At 35.0% G+C, this 19,180-nt stretch overlaps 1 protein-coding gene across 1 annotated transcript in view; it reads right to left on the bottom strand.

The window, feature by feature from the left end:
* The window catches only part of Arfgef1 (ADP-ribosylation factor guanine nucleotide-exchange factor 1 (brefeldin A-inhibited)), a gene marked incomplete at its 5' end in the record, with an annotated part of 123,578 nt that overhangs the window by 73,112 nt on the left and 31,286 nt on the right, over positions 1-19,180 (bottom strand). The window contains 4 exon segments of the mRNA XM_005392122.2: positions 13,783-13,962; positions 15,061-15,207; positions 16,518-16,674; positions 17,333-17,363. Of these exon segments, the coding sequence (XP_005392179.1) occupies positions 13,783-13,962; positions 15,061-15,207; positions 16,518-16,674; positions 17,333-17,363 (515 nt within the window).

Raw genomic sequence — 19,180 nt, 5'->3', positions numbered from 1 at the left:
GACACATAACAGTAACAATGTTTATGTATAGGTATGGAGCTGAGAAATGACCTAATGAGAAATAAGAGTGGGAGAGAACTTTTTCAGTGCATACCCTCCAAAGCATGTTCTTGTATTACCTTATAAAACATCTTTTAATTAAAAATAAGATATTTAACACACAAAATTACAATCATTCTGCTCAGTCATCTATTAAGTATGAAAAAGCTGTCTCTAAAATGTCTGAGGTTTTTTTTTTTTAATTTAAAAAAAAATTTTTTTTTTGGTCTTTTTGAGTTGGGGTCTCACTATGCAGTTCAGGATGGCCTTGAGCTCACTTTGTAGCCCAGGATGGTCTTGAACTTGCAATAATCCTGCTTCAGGTTCCTGAGTGCTGGAATTACAGGTGTGTGCCACCACGCCCAGCTGAATTTTTTCTAGAAGACCTGCCATTATTAAGTACGTAATACTATCTGTATTAAACTAGCTCTTACAAGATGCTAAAAACAACAATCAGGATCACAGGGTTTCTCTTTTTAGCACTTTAATTGTTCTTCACATATCTCTTAATCCTCATGATCTCGTAAAAATGACTCTCACATTTACAATATCAAATATGAACATTTTATATTCTCATTCTAAATTAAACACAATAATTACATGAATTTATAAAATAAATATGAATTTAAATTTTTTAATGTCCAAAAAGGCAGGAATAGCCTTCTAATCTAGGTAGTCCAAATTTTTTATTTTACATGTAAGTAAATTGATAGGCATGATTAGTCAAACAATTATAATGATAACAGAACTCTCAAACCAATACTTTAACTCATTTATGGGAAAGACAAGTCCCAATTAACAGTAAAAATTCTGTAACTTATGTATATGCCTGTAATCCCTGCTCCTGGGGGGCTGAGGCAGGAGAATCACAACTTTGAGCTCAGGCAATTTAGCAATTTGGCAAGACTCTGTCTCCAAAAATAAAAAAAGGGCTGGAGATATAGCTCAGTGTGAAGGCTTTGGGTTTAATCCTTAGTAGTGCAAAAACAAATAAAACCTATGACCTGTAATTAAATTCTACCTTCAGCTTAACTTTAACAATTTGTACCATGATTTAGTGAGACAGGCAAATGCTTTGGAGTCAAATGAACATGGTGTCAAATTCTAGTTTTTTCCACAGACTCCAAAGTTGTAGAAATTCTAGCAATATCCTTGGAAAGAAAAAGAGAAAATGTTATTCTCTGAAAATAACATTTTCTGTACACATCTATACTTTAGGTTTTTCAACATTAGCACTACTGATGTTTTGGACTGGATATTTCCTTGCTGTACGTGACCTGTTCTGTACACCACAAGGTGTTCACAAGCATCTCTGCCCTCTATCTACAATATACCAATAATACCTCCCTGCCCCAGTCATGACAATCAAAACCATCTCAACTGTGCCTTTGAAGCATAAGTGCCTCCAGTTATTTCCCGTCTTTTACAGGGAATACAGTACTTTTTTCTACGGAAATAATCTTAGGATTGGGTTTTACTCGGTCTTGTTTTGTTTTGTGGAGAGAAGGCCTTTCTATGTTTTCAGGCTGGCCTTGAACTATGTAGCCCAGGTTGTTCTTTTTTTTTTTTTTTATGTTAAAAATAAAAGAACGAAAACATACTAACAAACAGACATCCATTTACAAAATAGCACAAGAAAAATACTAGCAATACTGCATTACAGACAAGGTCACAGGAAATTAACAATGGTTGGTTGTTGCATTACATATTGGTATCTTCATAGTGGTACTCAGAAAAACAAATATAGACATGCAAGACTGACCAAATAATTAATGATTAACCGTTCCTTTCAATAAAGCGATTGAAGTCAGCAGTACAACCATGTTAGCTATTCAGTACATACATGTATACATAATTTTTCCCTTCTTTCCTTTCTCTTTTCCCTCATCCCAGTTGCTCTTTACTTTTGAGCAGTTTCCTTTCATTTCACAATGTCTATCATACCTCCTAATTTTTATTCACTCTTTCAGGGTCTTACACTAGTGAGACAATATGTTGCTTACACATCAGGTCTGCTTAGTTTCACTTTTGAGCATGGTCTCTAGTTGAGACCATTTACCTACAAAAGACTTTCTTTATAGCTGAGTAATATATTTCATTATATAAAAGTACCACCATTTTTTTATTTATTCCTCAGTGGATGGATATTTGGGTTGCTTCCACGATTTAGCTATTATACAGTGAGCTGTTATAAACATGAGTGCACATATATCATTGTGATATGATATTTTCAGATCTTCTGGGAAAATACCCAGAAGGGGAATAGCTAGGTTGAATGGGACCTCCAGACCTAGTTTGCTGAGGAATCTCCAAACTGATTACCACAGTGGTTTCACCAGTCTGCATTCCCACCAGCAGTGGAGAAGAGTTCCTATTTCTCCACAGCCCAGGCTGGTCTTGAACTTGCAGAAATCCTCCTGACTCATCCTCTTGAGTGCCGGGATTATAAGTGTGTGTCACCACACCCAGCACTGGACTGAGCTTTTTATATAATAGGGTCTAGGAAAGTTTGTTTTCTCAAGAGTTTTATTCGGGGAAAGAATAAGGCTATCAGTGATATATATAAATGAATCAGACTTCTAGCTTATAAGATTTTAATAAATGTGGTAGTTAGATCATTTGCCCCTTATTCCCATTTTCTCTTTATCCATCTCCCCACTTTATGTTTATCCATAACACAGAACTAAATATACTCTAGGACATGAAACATGCTCACACCTTTATCATGATCTAATTATAAATTTATTTGTGTGATTATCTGTTTAAAGTTCATCCCCTTTGGGTTCAAATGCTTTGTTCCAGTTTTTCAAACCTTCAAAGGTAATGATCATGTCAGTTTTGCCCATCACTACAGAAGTGAAGCCTAACATCACTGCAAGAAATTCAGTAAAAGCCAGGTATGGTAGCACACGCCTATAATCCCAGCACTTGGGAGCCTGAGGCGGGAGGATTGTTGTGAGTTTGAGGCCAGCCTGGGCTACAAAGTGAGTTCTCAAGACTAGCGTGAACTGCATAGTGACACCCTATCTCAAAAAGACAAAAGAAAGAAAGAAAGAAAGAAATTCAGTAAAACCTTACTGAACAAATCAAACAATAAAACTTGTTTCTACCACTTTAAAAAGTGATAAAATTATTTTCTTTGACATCTTCAAAAAAGCAGCAAAATCACTATGTAAAGTTGTAAAGTATCAGAAGAGAGGTATTTTGCTATATAGAAGAGAAATATCCTGCTACATAGGAGAATGACTGAACAGACTGTGGTTCTGTGTCTTAGAAAACTACACATCTGTATAAAAGGAGGGAAATCTTTAAGGACTAATATAGAATGTGCTTTCCAGGACACTGTTAGGTGAAAAGAACATAGTACAAAGAGTGTCTATGGGAAGACGGCCACCAACAATGTGTCTTCCTGATATATTTGATCTTCACTACCTTTTATGCATTTTCCTCCCATAGTGCACCATTCATGGTCTGTGGGACTACTTCTGGCTGTAAGGTAGACATTACAGCTTCTGTCTTGTCACTCTCTCAGATGATTCACTCTGGTGAAGTCAGGTGCCATATCAGAAGCAGCCCTCTTGACCCAGAAGGTAAGGACCCCAGACCTCTGCCCAACAAAGAATGAAGAAATGAGGCCTTTTGCAAACAGCCACATAAGTAAGCTTGAAACATATTACCTCATCCAATAGTATTTATTTATTTATTTATTTATTTATTTATGTATGTATGTATGTATGTATGTCTTTTTGAGACAGGGTCTCACTATGCAGTTCAGGTTGGCCTTGAGCTTACTTTGTAGCCTAGGCTGGTCTCAAACTCGCAACGATCTTCCTGTGATCCTCCTGCCTCAGCATCCTGAGTGCTGGGATTACAGGTATGCACCACCACACCTGGCTTCCAATAGTCTGTAAATAACTACAGCTCTAGATGACGTCCTGACTCTGCAACTTCCTGTTATGTTAAATGAAACTCAAGTCAGAGCCACCCAGCTAACCTACATGTGGATCCTGGGCCCTCAGAAACTGTGATACATCATAAACATTTGTTTTAAGTAGCTCAAATTTGGAATGATTTGTTATGCAATGATAGATAATATAATGTGCTACCTTTTATGTAACTGGGTGACAAAGCTACACATATCTGCTCATATGTGCTGAAGAAATACAGGATACATAAACTAGAAATTAAAGAGATTTGCTACATCCAAGGAGTGGAAAAGAGAAAAAAAATGGGGTAGTAGGAATTAGGAGGGAATGGTACTTCTCTAAATCTACCTGTATAGTTCTGACTCTTAAACCATAATAGTATTTTATATACCCAAAAAATAAGTAACTAAAACCAACCAGGATGCGAAGAGTACTAAAGCTGAGAAACTGTAACAAATGAAACTAAATGTATTTCAAAGGAGTAACATTACCACTTCAAAGAGGAAGAAAGGGACTAAAGTAAGTAAGTTTTGGAAAACAGTATTTTTGGGTTTTTTTGTTGTTGTTGTTGTTATTGTTGTTTCTTTTCCAGTACTGAGGATTGAACTCACGACCTTGCGCTTGCCAGGCAGGCGCTGTGCCGCTGAGCTAAATCCCCAGACCCGGAAAACAGTATTCTGAATGGCTAACACAAGACTAAAGGCAGAAAGAACTGACTACAGGCACTATAACCGACTTAGTAAATTTGCTTCTCTAAGTGGTACAGGTGAGCAATTCTAAAAGTAATGTTATATAATAGGACTAAGTAATATAAATGTAGAAAGTTAAACTAGATTTCTTATTGCTCAGGGAGGAGTTAGAAATAAATTAAGAAAGAAGGCTGAAATGAACCCTGTGATATTATATTGGACTTAGAAAGATCATTGTAATAAACATAGAGACTCATATTAGAGTAGAGAAGGAGCTAGATATACATGTACTTGCTAGATCTATCAGCTGGGAGGGTCTAGAAGAAATAACACCTTAGAGACAATGAACACACTTAGCACTCAGAATTTGGCTTCTCAACACCATTCTCCGATTGAAGGAGGAGTGCTCCTTGGGCCTGTGTTTGTTTTCAATGCGGAAGCAAGGAAAATTCAAAATAAGCATGGAACATCTTGAGATTCCAGAAAAATAAGGAGCTATTAAAAAAAATGATAGGAGCTGGTCAAAAGGACACAAGGCCAAAGCTAAAATAATATAAGCAACAAAATAATGATAGTTTCAGCTTGTAATCCACAGAATAAAATATCTTTGAGCACAGATTTGTATTTTTAAAAAGGGGGAAGAGTTCCAATTAATGAACATCAAAGGAAAGAAACAGAAAATCACCATTACAGAAAGACCAATCTTACCAATAGATTGGTAAGTAACCAATCTACAATGAACACTAAAACGTGGAGCAGTGATGATGTGAGAAGTACAGTAGGAGATTTGCTTGGTCTTAAAATACAGTGGTACCTCAGTTTATGAACTAAATTTGTTTCACAATTTGGGGGAAGATAGCTGCCATTTGTCTTTGTGTGTGGAAGATGGCTGAGGCTGTATTTGTTGCCTTGAGAATGGAAGCAAAATTCTACCAATGCTTTTGTTTATTAACCAAATTGTTTGCAAACAGAAGCATTAGTGAACTGAGTAATTACTGTATCTCCCTCAAGCTATTAGATACAAAAAATAAAAAAAACTAGTACTGTAACTCCACAGAGGAAGACACTGACAGAATCTTAAGTAATCAAGGTTATAACATCACCACCAAAAAGACCTGTCAATATCATGAATCCGTGACATGATGAATCAAAAAGGAGCAAACATTAGTTTAGAGGCATTCTAGCAGAAAATAAAACAGGCACAATTTCATTCTGATCACCAGAAAACAAGAAAAAAAGTAAACTGAGGGACACTGAACAAAATAAATGATTAATAAATATGCTTCAAAGACAGCAAGATCATAAAATATAAGGAAAGGCTGAGGATTTATCACACTGGAGAAGACTAAGACCTAAGAACTGAATGTGTATTAAACATAATGTATAATCCTAGGTCAGATCTTAAAAACAGAAAAGGAACATCACTGACAAAGATGGTGAACTTCAAGAAGGTCTCTAGTTTATTAGTATTCCACCACTGTTAATTCCACTTTTGCTACTATAGTTAAGTAAGATGTTGGCATAAGGGTAGCAGGGTAAAGAATATAAGGATCTCTCTGTAATATTTTTGCAACTATTCTCTCAGTTTAAATCTGTCCAAAGTAAAAATACTGGGCGACTCAGCAAGGCACTTGAGGAGGCAGCCATGTCAGGACGCACATAGACAGATCACTCCAGGTGAGGACCCCCTCAAGACCCGGACATGGACACACTCACCAGCAGTTGCTAAGTCAGATGAACCAGCATTGTGCTTTGGCACATGGACAGGCAGAATAGAAGGGGACACATGGTACAGCCATTCTTTCCTATATATAGCCCTCAAAGGACTGGGGAGACCCCAGCAACAAAATGCCAGCCCCAGCCCCCACATCCAGAAGCCAAGATCAGCTCTATACCCAGCACAAATGCCACTGCAAAACTGGCTGGAGTACACATTTCTGAGATCTGACATGGACCTACCACAGAACTGTGAACACCAGAGAAATTTTACTCCATTTATTTTTAATATTACTCCATTTATTTTTCTATGTTTATTTGATCCATTTTCCTGTTTTGTCTGCTTGAGGTCTTTTTGCTATTTAGTTTAATGTGATCTGTTTTCTGTTTTTAGTCTCTTTTTTCTCTCCTCTTTTTTTAATGACTTAGATTTATTACCTTCCTTCATGTTTTATCTATTTGTTTTCTAATTCTTTTTCACCAACTATCTTGCTTGATTTTATGATGCTTTCACGTGAATAAACACTGTCTCTTCTCTGCCTGGTTCACCTTAATATTCCTTTGCTTCCTCCTCTATTGTTTCCCTATACTGTTCTCCAGTTTCCCAAAACTTCGAGGATCAACCCATGCCCCGCGAGCCTTGCTCTTACTATATAGGATCTCACTAATCTCTCCATCTTGCCCTTGCCCCATCCCTCTTAATCTCCCCTCACAACAGGGTAAAAATCACTCCAGTAAAGGGAAAATCATTGCATATAGGTTCCTGGTATATGGTAGATTCTGTTATACAATTATAGAATTTGCCCCTGTGGTTAAAAGTATCAGGCTAACAGTCTGTCAGTAGGCAGGTTGTGCTTGAGACTATTATTATTGTTAACTATACTACTTTAGCCAGGAAACCGTATCAGCTATATTCAGCTTTTCTCTCCTGTATGACAACACTGTGATTATGTAGGATCATTATAAGCACCATAATCCAGTACCAAAGGACTGGGGTGCTAAGTCAAATAGGTAAAAAATTCTCATTCTCAACACAATGGGAAGGTGGTTCTTTGGATAGACACAAAGACCAAGAACTACCTATACCTACCTGCAAGACACACCTGTGGAACAGCCATTTTTTAGGGAAGCCTCATACTAGGGATAAAGCTATATACCATAAGAAACCTGTAAGCATCAACACAAAACAAAACAAAAAAAAACAGAAAATGGAAAATAACAAGACACAGAAGCAAAATGCAACCCAAATGCCCAGACCACCCAGGACAAGTTCAGAGCACAAAAGAGACAGAGGAAATCAGAAGCCAACCAACCACTGGAACTCTCTGAAATGATAGCAACAGAAGTGAAAAAACAAGTGGAAGAGGCAATAGAAAAAATTGATCATAAGATGCAAAAAGAAATGATAGAAATAAATGACACTTAAGGTGACGCAGATTAAAAAAAAAAAATAGAAGAGCTCTGGAAAACATAAAAACCCAACATAGGAAAGACACAAAATTCATGAAACAGATACAAACAGAAGTCTAGGAGTTTAAAAACTCTATTGAAAGTTGTTATGGTTTGTGTCTGATATCCCCCCAGAGCCTCAAGCAGTCATGGGTGCAGGTTTCTACAGTTTATGATTGATCCATGGTCCAATGCTGAGATTATGGGTATAAGCGCTACACCTGCCCTGGGGTGGGTAGTTTGCATATAATATAAGGAAGGGAAAGAAGCTTGCTCTCCTGGCTGCCACTCCTCCCTTTTTGCTCTTGCTGCTTTTGCTATTTTCTGCCACCATGAACTGTAGTCCTCTGCCATGTGCCGCTCTGCCCTGGAGCCAGCCGATTATGGGCTGTAACCTCTACAAACTGTGAGCTAAATAAACCTTTCCTTCCTTAATTTTGGGCGCCAGGTATTTTGTCCCAGCAATGAGACAAAAGTTAACTAACACAAAAGTACTGACAACAGATTCAATGAAGGCAAGGATAGAATATCAGACCTAGAAGACAGGATTGTGGCTGGTGACCATGAAAAGAAAGGTATCTTAAAAATAGCAAGAGACCATGAAAAATTAATGTAACAATTACAAGATGAAGCAAAGAAGAATAAAATGAGATTGACTAGAATCAATGAGAAAGCCAGAGACAGCGCAAAAGACATTAAAAAAAAAAAAAAAAACTACTCATAGAAATAATAGCAGAAAACTTCCCAAATATGGATAAAGAATTTGACATGCAAGTAACTGAAGCATATAGGATACCAAATTGCCACGACCAAAATAAATCTACACCAAGGTACATAATAATTAAGATTCCAGAAATTCAGCACAAGAACCAAGTATTAAAAGTGGCTACACATGGCAAAGCGCCTGCCTGGCAAGCACAAGGTCGTGAGTTCGGTTCCCGGTACCGGAGAAAAACCAAAAACAAAACAAAACAAAACAAAAGTGGCTACACAAAGGAATCAAATCCCTTATAAAGGAAAACCCATCAGAATCACAGCAGACTTCTCAACATAAACCCTTGAATCGTGAAGACCCTAGAGTGAGGTATTTCAACCCCTAAAAGAAAACAATCTTCAACCCAGACTGATGTACCCCTTAAAACTATCTTCCAAAAATCAAAGGAGATATAAGATGCTTCCATGACAAAGAATAACTGAAGAAATTTATAACCACCAAATCAGCTCTTTGAATGCTCCAAAAGATATATTAGAAAGAGGTAAAAAAGACCACAAACACATGCACACTAACAGAAAGCAGCAGCCCGCAGGGCAAGTAATTAAACAGAGGAGAAAGACAGGAAGCCAGTAACAGGAAAAGAACATAAAAAAGGTAAGCCAATACATATCAGTTAAAACCATCAATGTAAATGGTCTCCACTCACCAATCAAAAGAAACAAACTGGTAGAATGGATGAAGAAACAAGATCCAACAATATGCTGCATTCAAGAAAAACATTTAACTCAAAAAGAAATTCACAGACTAAAAGTCAAAGGATGGACAACAATCCTGTGACGGGAATGCAAAAAAAAAAAAGGCAGGAATAGCTATTCTGATTTCAGACAATGTAAACTTTATGGCAAAAGTGGTCAAAAGAGACAAAGAAGGTCACAATATACTTGTTAAGGGAAAACTCCATGAAGACGTAACAATCATAGATATATATGCACCAAACACTGTTGCACCCAATAAATATATAACACAAATATTAACAGACATGAATAATCAAATAAGCACTGAGACAGACAATTGTAGTGGGGGACCTCAATACTCCACTCTCACAAACAGGTACATGAACAGACAAAAAAAAAAATCAACGAAGAACTATCAGAATTAAACCAAGCCTGGGAACAAATGGACCTGGCAGATGTCTACAGAGTATTCCACCCCAAAACATCAGAAAACACATTCTTCTCAGCGGCTCCAAAACAGACTACATATTACCCAGAAAACACATAGAAGAAGTGAAATCATCCAATGCATACTAACTGACCATACTGCAATGAAACTGGAAATCAATGACAAAACCACAAAAACTACATGAATACATGGAAATTAAACAATACCCTGCTGAACCAATGGGTCATACAGGAAATTAAAGATCAAATTACAGCATATACAGTTTAACAATAATGCTTATACAACATACCAAAACTTATTCAGGACACAATGGAAGCAGTCCTACAAGAGAAATTTATACCAATGAACTCTCACATCAGGAAAATAGAATGAGCTCAAACAACGAAATGCTGAACCCCAAACTTCTACAAAAAGAACAATTTAAACCCAAAGCTAATACAAGGGAGGAAATTATAAAAAGCAGAAATTAATGCAATTGAGAGTAAGAAAATGATACAAAGAATCAATGAATTGACAAGTTGGCTTTCTAAAAGAATAAATAAAATCAAAAAACCATTAGATAATCACATCAAAAAGAAGAAAAACAAACTCAAGCAATTAGGAGTGGAAAGAGGGAAATCACAACAGGTCCTACATAAATCCAGAAGATCATCAATATGTACTAAAAGAACCTACATTCTAATAAGATGGAAAACACAGAACAAGTGGACAGATTCCGAGACACATTTGAATTGCCAAAACTAAATCAATAAGATATAAAAATTCTACATAACCTGATATTAACCAATGAAATTGAGAATGTAATTAAAAATTTATGAACAAAGAAAAGCCCAGGCCCTGATGGATTGTTGCATTTTACAAGATGGACTGTTGCATTTTACAAGAAATTTAAAGAAAAACTAATGCCACTAATGATGAAACTGTTTAAGGAAATTGAAAGGGAAGCAACACTCTTAAAATCATTCCTGCAAGTAAGTATTACCCTGATTCCAAAACCAGAAAAGAACTCAACCAAAAAAGAAAACTACCAGCCAATCTCTCTAATGAACACAGATGCAAAAAAAAACCTCAATAAGATACTAACACAAACAGAATACAGCAAATCATCACATCAAGATTATATACACCATGACTAAGTAGGATTCTTATCAGGGATGCAGGAATAGTTCAACATATGCAAATCAACACATGTAACACACATATTAACAGAACTAAAGATAAAGATCACATGATCATCTCAACAGATGCAGAAAAAGCATTTGAAACAGTCTACCACCCATTCACAATAAAAACCCTACAGAAAATTGGAATAGATAGTCAATTTGATAAAAGCTATCTACAACAAACCAACAGCTAACATACTAAATGGTAAAAACTGAAAGCTTTCACTCTAAAATCAGGAACAAGACAAGGATGTCCACTCTCACCACTCCTATTCAATATAGTTCTGGAAACATAAGTCAGAGCAATTAGACAAGAGAAAGAAATAATAGGAATAAGGACAGAAAATGAAGAAGTTAAATTATCACCATTTGTGGATGACATAATATTCTACATAGAAGACCCCAAAAACTCCACCAAAAGACTTGTAGATTTAATAACCAAATTCGGCAGCATAGCCAGATACAAAGTCAACACTCAAAAATCAATAGAGTTCCTGTACACAAGCAACAAACTCACAGAGAGAAATAAGAGACACTACACCCTTTACAATAGCATCCAAAACATTAAATACTTAGGAATCAATCTAACAAAATAAAAGATCTATACATTGAAAATTACAGTACTCTGAAAAAGGAGATTGAAGAGAATATCAGAAAATGGAAAGGTATCTCTTGTTCATGGATGGGAAGACCCAACATAGTGAAAATGGTCATACTCCCAAAACTCTTATACAGATTTAATGCAATCTCAATCAAAATACCATTAGCATACTCACAGAATCAGAGAAAATGATCCTAAAATTCATTTGGAACCAAGAGAGACCTAGAATAGCAAAAGCAGTTCTGGCAACAAAGGCAAGTCAGGAGGCATCACAATACCTGGCCTGAAATTATACTACAAAACTACTGTGACAAAATCACCATAGAACTGGCAAAAAAACAGGCCTGAGGATCAGTGGAACAGATTAGAAGATGCAGACACACCTCCAGAGACACTTGACTGCCTATCTTTGAGACAGGAGCCAAACAGGTTCACTGAAAGACAGCTTCTTTAATAAATGGTGTTGGAAACACTGGCTTTCCACATGCCAAAGACTAAAACTAGACCCATGTCCATCACCATGCACTACACTAGAGTCTAAATGGATCAAACCTCTAAATATTAAAACAGAAACACTAAATTTGCTGGAAAAAAAAAAAAAAGGCAGAAAGCTTGAAGATGTAGATGTAAGCAAAGACTTCATGAACAAAACCCAGACCACAGGGGAAATACTACAAAAAAAAATCAACACATTGGATCTCACCTTATTAATAAGCCTAGGCACAACAAAAGAAATCACCAACAGAGTGAAGAGACAACCCACAGAATAGGAAAAAATTGCTCATTGTCTCTCAGACAAAGGACTTATATCTAGAACATATAAAGAATTGAAAAAAAAATTAGGCCTCAAAATGGGCATCTGAAATGAACACACAATTATCAGATGAAGAAATACATCATTGGTCATTCAAGAGATGTAAATTAAAACAGCACTGAGATTGCACTGCACTCCAAATAGAGCAGCTATCATCAAGAAATAAACCAATAACAAATGCTGAAGAGGCTGTGGGAAAAAAAGGAACCCTTCTCCACTGTTGGTGGTAGTGCAAACAGGTGCAACCACTGTGGAAATCAGTATGGAGATTGCTCAAAAAGCTAAGATTAGAGGTCCCGGCTATTCCCTTCTGGGTGTCTTACCAAAAGAATTAAAAACATCATACCACAGTGACATATGTGCACCCATATTTACAGCAGCACAAGTTGTATTAGCTAAATCTTCGAAACAACCCAAATGACTATCAACCAAGGAATGGATAAAAAAGATTTTTTTATACAATGGAGTACATAGCCATAAAGAAGGATAAACTGGAGACTTTTATAGGTAAATGGATGCAACTTGAGACCATATTCATAAGTGAAATAAATCAGACCCACACATGTAAACACTGTCCCACTAGTGTCAGAAGCTGAATGAGTAAATAAGGTCCAAATTGTACAGTAGATATTGTGAATTGGGAAGAAACTTTTCAAAAGAAAAGACAAACTGAGATGGGGGCAAAGGGAAAGGAAGGAAGGAAAAAGGAAAAAATTATACATACACAAGACAGTTAAGATAGTTACACAGACAGTTTCTCTTAGTTCACTGAAAGGAAAGGTTTGTGCTAATACTGTTTGGACAATATTTCTTGCCTATATTTTGTACTATGAATAACTATTACGAAGATAACAATATACAATGTATTAGTTACCGTTAATGTCCTACTAGGCTGTCCTGAAACTGAGTTTTATTGTTTTCCATTTTCTCTTTAAAATAAAAAATTTAAAAAAGTTCAAAGTTGGTTTTTAATTATGAAGACCTAAACAATAAAATACAACAATAAACATATAAAACAAAAGAAAATCCCAAATCATTCTAGATGTTGATCTCTTACCAACCAATCTGAAGCAGTTTTAAGTGTAAAGGATATGACAGCTCCATGTATGGATGAAGAAATACATTTTGTAAGTACAGAAATGTATTTTTTAAGGCTCAATGAATAATTTTATACCATTATAGATCAAATTAGGTAGTTTCATATCTACATTACCCTTCCACCTTAAGTTTGAGTTCAATAAAAATATCATTCATAAATACTTCCATGAGAAAGGTGGCATGCGACCATTCACACTCTATTTGTGAACTAGCAACATATTTTGACCAAAGTCAAACAAGTAAACCTCAAAATAAATAATACAACAAATCCCCAGTAACACCTGTAAATGAAAGACATTCATTTCTACAGCAGCAAAACTGCTACTATAATTACTATAAACTCCTTTTTTGGTGCCTGCCTTATATACAAGATCTTTTTTCAATACTTACTGCTTGGTTTTCCATGCGTGCAAAGATAACATTTAGCATCTGAGTAAGAGTAGCTTTGGCTGTTGTCTGGTTGATGAGATTTTTGCTTGCTAGATAGATATTGTAACATGTTCTCACAGCTTGCAGTACAGTTCCTTCATGAATTTCTATGTGTTGTGATGTTACTGCAGTAAGTAAAGCCTTAAAAAGGGATGGAGAGGGGCAAAGTTAAAGCTTCTTTCTGCAGAGTTTCAGCAAAAAATATATGAGTATTTTCATAGGAGAACTAAAACTCTTAGAAACAATTACCACTTTCAAGTAGTGTACACAGAATTTCTACCTGTCCTGAATATATCAGGAATTCTTAAAATATTTGATGTTTTCTTCATTCTGGCAGCAGTTTCAACTCCCAAACATTAGCAAACCATTTAACTAATATGGTTCAACCCAGGGTTCATTAACATAAATATTTAATTTAGTTTATTGGAATGCACAGCAACTACACCTCATAATAGTGCATAGATATGCCTCAGACATCTGTTCAATTAGATTGTCAACTCTGGAGGATAAATACTGTCTTGTTTGTCTCCAAATTTTCCTGAGATCTTTTTTACTCACTAGACTTAATAATAGTAAATGTGTTACTATTATTGTCAAAGGTGTTTATACATCTTTAGAATAAAGTATTTGAAATAATCCTAAGGTGACTTCTCCAAAAAAGTAAACAACTTTCATATTTTTTCATGTATTAGGTTACCTGGAATTTCTCAAGTGCAAACACTTCTATCTTTTGTTCTCTTCATGCTGTACAATGCAGTCAGTATTCATGAATATATATCCTGATTAACCCCTAAATGCAATGAAATTGCAAATGATAGGCCAAAATGATTGGACAGATTTGGACAATCATGAAAGCTCATAATCCATGAGTTGAGAGCAGGCTATATAGGGTCCACAATACAGAAAACATTAGTGAGGTAAAAGCTTCAAGGATTACCCTAAAGTTTAAAGTACAGAACATATATGAAAAACATGCCCAAAACTGGAAAAACTCTAGAAGATTCTAGGAACTCAAGCCTAGACTGGGATGTTCAAAAGAAGAGGCACAATAATATAACCTGCTAGTAGACTCTTGATACTTAACAATACAATTTCATATGGAGTCTAATCAAAAGCATCCAAACGGCCTTATTATACCTGGAATGTAAAATAACATTTTTCTAACATTTTCAAGGTGAAAGACTTCTGATTTTTAAAAGTACAGACTAAGAATAATAAATTCACTTTTAAATTATTTACCTTTATTATCTGTAACTGAACTCCTTCATCTGTTTGAGGACCTTGGAAGCAGCCACATATTGTTTCAATAATTCTATCAATCAATTTTTTGCCTGGTGTTGTACTATCTGGTGCACTGCCAGTCAAGTGCCCATATGCAATAAGTTTCTGAAATGGAGAAAGTACATAAAGATTCTAATTAAGCTAGCTAGTATATATACTAATTGAATGGAAATTAAAATACAACATGTGACTGAACAAAGAAATTTTTTTACATAAAAACATCAAGACATAATCAAAGCCAAGTGCTATATCAAATTTTTCTGTAAAAAATCAAGATATAATCAAAGCCAAATGGTATATGAATTTTTTCTGTACAGTTTACTAGCTCTAAATACACAAAATTACTTTTTTTGTGAGAATCACAAAATAGAACAATGACCATAACAGAACTGTTAGGCAATACTTTAAAAAACTCAGGCATTAAGGGCTGGTCTCTGATTTAGAATTATATACTGCATTGTATAAAGAAGACATTTTGGATACTGCTTTTGTGAAAATATCTTAACATTTTGAAATATATCAGATCTCTTTCCAAATTAGATCAATTTACTGCAAACCTAGTTTCTATACACTGGCTGCAATAAATCACAGATCTGTATGCTGCTATTGCTCTTCTTTCGTTCTTTCTTTTACTACTCTCTTTAAAATAAAAATAAATAAATAAATCACAGATAAATTTATTCATCATTACCATTATATCCTAGAAGACATTAGATAATATAATTCTGATTCTTAAAAAAGTCAGAAAACAGATGAACTTATCTTTAGCCTAGTTTAAACACAAATTATGTGACCTCTTCCTAGCCAATGAATTGTTAGTTAAATTTATATAATTCACATAGAATATCTGAAAAAAGAAATACCCCTCTATCTGGAAGTTTGTCTTACAAATATCTAAGAGAGAGAGAGGGAGAGATGAATGAGTGTGTGTGTGTGTGTGTGTGTGTGTGTGTGTGTGTGTATGTAAGAGGATGAAAACACTCAGGAATTTTTAAATGAATGTCACAGCTAAAGTCCAGCAGTAAAATATTAAGGTACCAATATTAATTCCTGTTCTATATAAAACAGTAAGTATTAATAAAATTACTTCTAATTATTTTGCATGTAAAGTTGGCCATAGATGAAAGTATTACCATTCTTGCACTCCACTGATAAAAAGAGACCAAATCAACACTTTTATTATTGATAACTTTAGTAAAAAATTTTGGGGTCCCATTAAGTTGATGATTTTTTTAGGCTTTAAATTAGAAACTCCTTTTTGCACTATTATTGTCTAGAATATACGCAATTTTTTTTTTTTACCTCAAAAAGGAATAATCAAAGCTTTTATGAAAATGTCTCAGTCACCAACTGTGAGTAGTGTTCTAAAAACACATTAAAAATAGACAGCTTTTAAGATACCATTTTATACACACCTGTAAACAATCTAGTGATGTACTAACTATTCGGGGACATTTGGACTGGCATGCTAACTCAAAGGGTAGGAAGTACTTGTCTGCTTCAATAAAATTCGTCTTTGATTTCACTGGTGGAAGAGTGCTTGATCCAGCTTTTGCTTCTCCATGAGGAGGACTAAATGAAAAAGAAGTCTGATTAGCACATCACATTTATCATAGCAATGATAAACTCATAGAAACACAAAATTTATGTTTTAAAAGGAGCCTTGCTAAACAAGTTCTCTATCTTTCCATATTCTGAGGAAAACAAAGTCTACAGAAATTAAGATATTTGTCACAAGGCCAAAAAACAGTGGCCAGAGCTGTAATTAAACACTTCCAAGGTGTAGTATTTTTCTCTACTATTGTTACAAATATCTCAGTCTATTATATAACTATTTCACTGCTACTTAAATTTGGTATTATACATTAAAAGGCAATGGGCTTTCTACTTGTCCTTAAGTTACACAATTTTGAGTAATTTAATTCTGTTCTAAAGAGGCTAACACTATCAAAAAGCCTAGTATGTTTTCTAAGTATGACTCAAAGCTTTTAAGAAAACACTTTAAAGCACATCTCTTGGTATTTCAGAACCACCTTTCTAAATTTATTTATATGTGATTATTTTGTATTGATAAGTATGCTAACATTTAAGATAATTTTTTTAAAAACTTTACTATAAAAAAATCACATGCAGAAAATTTGTCATACTAATATTACAAATGATTATATTAATTTTGTTAAAATTAACAAGTTTATAAATTATTTTTATTAAAGAACAAAAGCCCACAAACCTCTGTTTTTCAGTTTCTGCTTTTATTTCTTCTGATGGGAGAAAAAAAAAACATGTATGAGAAACTGGACAACAGAAAGACCATAAATAGGCTTTATAAACTCATCTGAAACTTCTAAGTACAGAAAATGTAAATTCAAAAGAAAATTAGGTGCTTAAATTGTTTCACCTACATATATTATACAAATAATATACAACTATACAAACAATGTAGGTTAACCACACATTTCAAATTCACAAAGCATTCCCTTTTCTCAGAGCATTTCTTTTTTGTCAAGTAACTATTAGCCAGAGGTATTAAGGGCAAAATATAATGTACAGTATATGTTATACTAAAGTCACAAAATGTAAGACACATGTTAGGTAAGGTGGAAAGAAAAAGCATTCAATGCAGCCTTGCACATCTGAAGTAGATTATCAGGCTAGAACTACATTTTTTTGAATGTTTGTATATGTTGATATTTAACTAATTTTTCTATTCATGACTATACAGGGCACCATAAAAATACATAAGCCCACTATACTGGAGAACTTGCCCTTTCACTGTTTATGTTATAATGCTAAAAGGAATGAGCTAAATTAGGTTAAGTCCTGTCTATAATAGAAGAACCTTAGACTTAATTGATATATTAGGGACTCTGCTTAATTGACTAAATTTATGAAATCTTAACTGACTAATCTTGAAATTAGGAGGACTTCAAATATAGTGAGCCACGCACTGTTACACTGCACATGTAATAACTTTACATTGACCACTATATTTCACAGGTACTAAGATACTTAACCCTTAGAACAACCCCATGAGGTATGAATTATCTATCATATCTTCAACTTAAAGATTAGGAAGACAGGATGTATAACTTGTCTAAGGACTATATGGCTCAGGTGTGTGACTAATCAAGTGTCATCAGGTTTCAATACAAGGTAATCAAACTGCATATTGTTTTGTTAGTCGTTCTATTACATAGGACAGTGATGACAAATCTTTTAAAGCTTTTGTGATGGTTAAGTATGTCAACTTGAGTAAGAAATGCTGAACTAAATTGGCTCAGCATAGTTTTGGATGTGGAAGACCCACCCTAAGGAGGATTATCGTCAGAACACTATAAAAGGGAAATCAAAAAGGAAGGCTTGCTTCTGCTGCTTTGGAGGAACACCAGTGTTCACTTTTACCGCGAGCATCACCTCCTGGCTTCCAGTGCACTCTCAGCCTCCTGATATGGACTAGGATGGAACAATACAGTGTCCTTCAGATTCTAGTGTGTAGACAGACCTTTTGTACTCTTCCCCACCTGATGCTGTGGGCGGCCACTGTAAGCCAATCTTATAAATTCTCATGTATTTGTATATCTTGTATTAAATCTGTTTCCCTAGTAAGCAATGACAGCCTGCTGCAGCACACACGCCATAGACGCACCATCACTAACTAAGAACAGTAAGCAAAATGTGGGGATTATGAACAACTACAGACCTACACATTTAATAATTAAAAATATCACCTGCTAAGTTCCTTCTATGTACCAGTTTATTAAATTCTCTATAAAGTGACTTTCACAAATTACCTTGTTATACAATTTACGCATAAAATATATAAAGTTGGATGAGAACACAGGTGTACAGCATTTTTCTAGCAAGGGCAAGACCTTGTGTACAATTCCCAGCGACACCAAAAAAACTTCATATACATACACATTCACATATAACACACGTTATTTATTATCTACTCTAAGTGCTAGGAATTTGATGTTCAGTATTTCAGTCTTGTTCTCCATGAACCAAATCCTTTCCATTTTACCAATGGCAGCATTAGAAGAGTGGTAGTATAAAAATATTATCTCCAGCTATTTAA

This window comes from Chinchilla lanigera, unplaced genomic scaffold (assembly GCF_000276665.1).
Source record: "Chinchilla lanigera isolate Chin_1 unplaced genomic scaffold, ChiLan1.0 scaffold00043, whole genome shotgun sequence".
In the NCBI taxonomy this organism is placed as follows: domain Eukaryota; kingdom Metazoa; phylum Chordata; class Mammalia; order Rodentia; family Chinchillidae; genus Chinchilla; species Chinchilla lanigera.
Note: the sequence above shows the minus strand (reverse complement) of the source record. Positions and strands in the feature narration are given on the sequence as shown.